We start from the raw sequence: 6,770 nt of genomic DNA on the forward strand, positions 1-6,770 counted from the left end.
TGTGTATAGTGTGTGTGTATAGTGTGTGTGTATAGTGTGTGTGTATAGTGTGTGTATAGTGTTTGTGTGTGTGTGTGTGTATAGTGCACAGGAGGCTGGTGGCACCTTAATTTGGGAGGACGGGCTCATGGTAATCCAGGCTGTGTCACATCCAGGAGTCCCGTAGGGCGCATTGGCCCAGCGTCGTCCAGGTTTGGCCGGGGTAGGCCGCCATTGTAAATAAGAATTTGTTCTTAAATGACTTGCCTAGTTAATAAAGGTAAAATAAATACAAATATCTTAATAAATGACTGGAGTAGAGTAAGTGGAATGGTAAACATGGTTTGATACCATTCCATTCACTTCATTCCAGCCATTATTATGAGCCGTCCTCCCCTCAACAGCATCCACTGGTATAGTGTGTATAGTGTGTGTGTATATAGTGTGTGTATATAAGACCAGATCAAGAGCAGGGTCAAAGCATTACCTGGTTGGAATCCCCGAGTCGACTCGGTGAATACTCTGTCGATGTGGCCTTGAGCACGGAACTTAACCCTAATCGCTAAGTTGCTCTCAGCCTGTGCTGAGAGAGCTTCTCCTAAAAGAGCTTCTCCTAAATGACTCAAATGCAAATGCATCATCTGCTCTCAGCCTGTGGCAGATATCCTATTAATTGGAACAATGAGATCAAGTGATAGAGAGATTAGGAATGAGTGATGCATGGCAGGGAAAGAGAGAAGGGAGAGGCAGGGAGCGAGAGGCAGGGAGCGAGGGAAGCGAGAGGCAGGGAAAGAGAGAAGGGAGAGGCAGGGAAAGAGAGAAGGGAGAGGCAGGGAAAGAGAGAAGGGAGAGGCAGGGAAAGAGAGAAGTGAGAGGCAGGGAGCGAGAGAGGGAGAGGCAGGGAGCGATGGAAGCTAAGGCAGGGAGCGAGGGAAGGGAGAGGCAGGGAGAAGGCAGGGAGCGAGAGGAACATGAGGCAGGGAGCGAGGGAAGCAGAGGCAGGGAGCGAGGAAGCATGAGGCAGGGAGCGAGGAAGCATGAGGCAGGGGAGCGAGGGAAGCATGAAGCAGGGAGCGAGGGAAGCGAGAAGGCAGGGAGCGAGGGAAGCGAGAGGCAGGGAGCGAGGGAAGCGAGAGGCAGGGAGCGAGGGAAGCGAGAGGCAGGGAGCGAGGGAAGGAGCAGGCAGGGGCGAGGGAAGTGAGAGGGCAGAGAAAGAGAGAAGTGAGAGGCAGGGAGCGAGAGAAGTGAGAGGCAGGGAGCGAGGGAAGGGAAGGGGCAGGGAGCGAGGGAAGCATGAGGCAGGGAGCGAGAGGCAGGGAGCGAGGGAAGGAGGGCAGGGAGGAGAGGCAGGGAGCGAGGGAGGGAGAGGCAGGGAGCGAGGGAAGCATGAGGGCAAGGCGAGAGGCGGGAGCGAGGAAGCATGAGGCAGGGAGCGAGGGAAGGAGAGGCAGGAGCGAGAGGCAGGGAGCGAGGAAGGAGAGGCAGGGAGCGAGGGAAGCGAGAGGCAGGGAGCGAGGGAAGGGAGAAGCAGGGAGCGGGGAAGGGAAAGCAGGGAGCGAGGGAAGAAGGCAGGGAGCAAGGAAAGGAAGGCAGGGAGCGGAGAGGCAGGGAGCGAGGGAAGGGAGAAGCAGGGACGAGGGAAGCGAGAGGCAGGGAGCGAGGGAAGGGAGAGGCAGGGGAGCGAGGGCAGGGAGCGAGGGAAGGGGAGGCAGGAGCGAGGGAAGGGAGAGGCAGGGAGCGAGGGAAGGAGGGGAGGGAAGGGAGAGGCAGGGAGCGAGAGGCAGGGAGCGAGAGGCATGGAGCGAGAGGCAGGAGCGAGAGGCAGGGAGCGAGGGAAGCGAGAGGCAGGGAGCGAGGCAAAGAGAAAAAAGAGTGATGTAGTGGGAGAAGGGGAGAGATATGAAATAGCCCTAATGCTGGCAAGAAGTGCAAAGTTGTTTGACAAGCTGCGATTGGCTACAGCTCAGCAGATACATTATCAGCAGCTTGGGATATGCATTTAAACGAGTGTCATCCAAAATAAGCTTATTTGCATTAATGATGTACTGTTTTATCTTTTGTTTTATGTGTAATACCTGTCTTAATGTGTTTGGACCCCAGGAAGAGTAGCTGCTGCCTTGGCAGGAACTAATGGGGATCCATAATAAACCCAGGAAGAGTAGCTGCTGCCTTGGCAGGAACTAATGGGGATCCATAATAAACCCCAGGAAGAGTAGCTGCTGCCTTGCAGGAACTAATGGGGATCCATAATAAACCCCAGGAAGAGTAGCTGCTGCCTTGGCAGGAACTAATGGGGATCATAATAAACCCCAGGAAGAGTAGCTGCTGCCTTGGCAGGAACTAATGGGGATCATATATAAACCCCCAGGAAGAGTAGCTGCTCCCTTGGCAGGAAACTAATGGGGATCCTAATAAACCCCAGGAAGAGTAGCTGCTGCCTTGGCAGGAACTACTGGGGATCCCTAATAAACCCCAGGAAGAGTAGCTGCTGCCTTGGCAGGAACTAATGGGGATCCCTAATAAACCCAAAAGAGAGAGTGCTTGCTGCCTTGGCAGGAAACTAATGGGGATCCCTAATAAATACTAATACAATTGAATTCAGACAATAGCGGTTCCGCTGAATGATGTTGTTTACACAATCTATATAGTCCAGGTCAAGTAGGTTATCTTTATGCAAATATCATATATGGTCCCATAGAATTAACGTGGAACGGAGGTGATGCACAAGGCCTGGACCGTAGTTGACTAGGCTACTGCAAAAAATATATTTCAAATCAAATCAAAATGTATTTGTCACATACACATGGTAAGCAGATGTTAATGCGAGTGTAGTGAAATGCTTGTGCTTCTAGTTCGACAATGCAGTAATAACCAACGAGTAATCTAACCAACATTCACACACTACTACCTTAAACACAAAGTGTAAAGGATAAAGAATATGTACATAAAGATATATGAATGAGTGATGGTACAGAACGGCATAGGCAAGATGCAGTAGATGGTATCGAGTACAGTATATACATATGAGATGAGTAATGTAGGGTATGTAAACATAAAAGTGCATAGTTTAAAGTGGCTAGTGATACATGTATTACATAAAGATGGCAAGATGCAGTAGATAATAGAGTACAAGTATACATATGCATTATATTAAGGTGCATTGTTTAAAGGCTAGTGATATATTTTTGATCAATTTCCATTATTAAAGTGAGCTGGAGTTGAGTCAGTATGTTGGCAGCAGCCACTCGATGTTAGTGGTGGCTGTTTAACAGTCTGATGGCTGAGATAGAAGCTGTTTTTCAGTCTCTCGGTCCCTGCTTTGATGCACCTGTACTGACCTCGCCTTCTGGATGAAGCGGGGTGAACAGGCAGTGGCTCGGGTGGTTGTTGTCCTTGATGATCTGTATGGCCTTCCTGTGACATTGGGTGGTGTAGGTGTCCTGGAGGGCAGGTAGTTTGCCCCCAGTGATGCGTTGTGCAGACCTCACTACCCTCTGGAGAGCCTTACGGTTGTGGGCGGAGCAGTTGCCGTACCAGGCGGTGATACAGCCGACAGGATGCTCTCGATTGTGCATCTGTAGAAGTTTGTGAGTGCTTTTGGTGACAAGCCAAATTTCTTCAGCCTCCTGAGGTTGAAGAGGCGCTGCTGCGCCTTCTTCACCACGCTGTCTGTGTGGGTGGACCAATTCAGTTTGTCCCTGATGTTACGCCGAGAAACTTAAAACTTACTACCCTCCACTACTGTCCCGTCGATGTGGATAGGGGGTGCTCCTCTGCTGTTTCCTGAAGTCCACAATCATCTCCTTTGTTTTGGTGACGTTGAGTGTGAGGTTATTTCCTGACATCACACTCCGAGGGCCTCACCTCCTCCCTGTAGGCCGTCTCGTCGTTGTTGGTAATCAAGCCTACCACTGTAGTGTCGTCCGCAAACTTGATGATTGAGTTGGAGGCGTGCATGTGTAACCAATGTGAAATGGCTATCTAGTTAGCGGTGGTGCGCGCTAATAGCCTTTCACATCGGTGACGTCACTTGCTCTGAACCTTGAAGTAGTGGTTCCCTTGCTCTGCAAGGGCCCGCGGCTTTTGTGGAGCGATGGGTAACGATGCTTCGTGGGGACTGTTTGTTGATGGGTGCAGAGGGTCCCTGGTTCGCGCCCGGGTCAGGGCGAGGGGACGGACTAAAGTTGAACTGTTACACAGGGCCACGCAGTCGTGGGTGAACAGGGAGTACAGGAGAGGGCTCAGAACGCACCCTTGTGGGGCCCCAGTGTTGAGGATCAGCGGGGTGGAGATGTTGTTACCTACCCTCACCACCTGGGGGAGGCCCGTCAGGAAGTCCAGTACCCAGTTGCACAAGGCGGGGTCGAGACCCAGGGTCTCGAGCTTAATGACGAGTTCGGAGGGTACTATGGTGTTAAATGCTGAGCTGTAGTCGATGAACAGCATTCTCACATAGGTATTCCTCTGTTCCAGATGGGTTAGGGCAGTGTGCAGTGTGGTTGCGATTGTGTCGTCTGTGGACCTATTGGGGCGGTAAGCAAATTGGAGTGGGTCTAGGGTGTCAGGTAGGGTGGAGGTGATTTGGTCCTTGACTAGTCTCTCAAAGCACTTCATGATAACGGAAGTGAGTGCTACGGGGCGGTAGTCGTTTAGCTCAGTTACCTTAGCTTTCTTGGGAACAGGAACAATGGTGGCCCTCTTTAAGCATGTGGGAACAGCAGACTGGGATAAGGATTGACTGAATATGTCCGTAAACACACCAGCCAGCTGGTCTGCGCTTGCTCTGAGGACGCAGCTGGGGATTCRGTCTGGGCCTGCAGCCTTGCGAGGGTTAACACGTTTAAATGTTTTACTCACGTCGTCAGTTGTTATTTGGGGAATAGCCTAGTGACTTATAACAGTACACTGTAACAAATTGCCGTAAATTTACAGCAACACATTCACAGTTAGCTACTGTAATTCTATATGTTTCACAGTTAGCTACTGTAATTATATATTACAGTACAGTACTGTAAAGAGCAATGTATTATGGGGGCTCAATGATGCTCCGCTACACTGCTGTAAAATTGTACAATACAATTTTACAGTAAATACTGTATTACCCTGTATATTTACAGCAGCATACTGTGAATTATGCTGCATTGTCAGAAAATGTTGTGGGCAGCGAAATAATCTCTGGCTCATTAACTATTCTGGTGGATCTGCAAGTCTGCAAATCAAGCATGTTTCACGGCTTTGTTGGCCCATGTATGCTCTTTGTCTCAACCAATCACTTCCTTATTGATTATGTTCAACTGACATGTTCAGTTCTTATTGAATTATGGGGACATGGACATGACAGTCTACAGGCCTTGAAAGTCACCACATTCTAAAAGGAAAACATAATAAGTAATGCTTGAATAAGGAAATCAACAAAACCTAATTGACTGCATAAACAAGGTTAAGTGATCCCTAATCATTATTGCAACCTACAAAYAACAATTGCATTGCATTGATGACAGGCGAAATCTACTAACTGCTATCTATGGTTAATTTATTACATTGTAATATTGTAACCCATTGTTTGCAATCACCAACAGACCACTGTTCAGAGTATTTGGTTTTTCTTGCAATATTGTGACAACAGCAGGGAAATTATTTCCCCCATCCACGTCAGAAAGGCCCTAGGAATCCCTTCAATAAATTGATGTCAGAAAGTAGCAAAATATTAAATTGCGGTTTTACATTTCGAAGAGCATTGCCATTACTATTTGTCAAGATGRACGGACAAATGTACCTTCGCATACTGATCTAGAAGCCTTCCATCATAAAGGCCTTTGTTTGAGAAGAACATCTGAGCTCGCCAATAACGAACCGCTACCCGGTGCATTGACATAGGGGATGCGGTTGGCTGCAAACGGCTTTCCCATATGCGTCGTTACTTACCCGATTCGAGATCTTGCTGGTCGTACCATGGCTCTTCCTCGTCGGTGACAAATTCCTCCATTCCTAGCATCGAGACACGGATACCACCATCCACGTTGTCCTGGAACCCAGCAAAGATGTGCCTACCAGCCGGCTACACAATCAGGCACACACGCAATTTCGCTGTCCGCTGTCCGCCCGCCCCTGGAATAACGTTAGCTCATCTTTCTTCAGATTCTGAACGCAGCCGCAACACTCGAATGAGGAAAGAGCTGTGACGTTAACCGATGAAGCAGGCTAAATATATATATTTTTCTTGGCAGCAGATTAAACAAAATGACACATAAAGACAAGCGACTCGAACACTATTTTAAAACCATGCCGTGTAAATTGGCCAATTATTGTTTCTTATAGACCCCTTTCCAGTACACGACACACTGACGTCATGCACAGATACACAAGTCTCTTGGCTGCAGTAAGAAAGCCGTGGCCATCTGCGCCCGTTCAACATAGCCTCGATTTACGGTTCTATTTCTTCTAAACAAAATCACTTTTGGGGGGGGGTTCTCATACGCTGACACTGATGGTTTGATTCCAGCTTGAACAGTCACTAAGATTATTTGGTTGTGATCTTTGCAAAATAACTATTTTGGATGCATCAGTTGTTAGCTAGAATGCTAACGCTCATTGACATAGGCTGTAGCAAAAGCTAGCCAAAGACCCATTTTACTGGTTGGTGTTGAACTGTTTTTTAAGTATAATGCAGTTGATTTGCGATGATGACACAAACATTATATTAAGGACATTCATACGATTCCAATTATAATCCCAAAGTAGTGTGAAATGCACTCATAAGCAACATGTAAATACATAGATTTATTTTGCCT

General features: G+C 48.2%; 1 protein-coding gene across 1 annotated transcript in view; it reads right to left on the bottom strand.

The window, feature by feature from the left end:
* Positions 1–6,382, bottom strand: part of LOC111978777 (cerebellar degeneration-related protein 2-like) — a 21,652-nt gene extending 15,270 nt beyond the window's left edge. The window contains exon 1 of the mRNA XM_024009019.2: positions 5,905–6,382. Coding sequence (XP_023864787.1) covers positions 5,905–5,974 — 70 coding nt within the window. The 5' untranslated portion in view covers positions 5,975–6,382. The remainder of the gene's footprint in view (positions 1–5,904) is intronic.
* Positions 6,383–6,770: the final 388 nt, after the last annotated feature.

The sequence above is a fragment of the Salvelinus sp. IW2-2015 genome, linkage group LG18 (assembly GCF_002910315.2).
Source record: "Salvelinus sp. IW2-2015 linkage group LG18, ASM291031v2, whole genome shotgun sequence".
NCBI lineage: Eukaryota > Metazoa > Chordata > Actinopteri > Salmoniformes > Salmonidae > Salvelinus > Salvelinus sp. IW2-2015.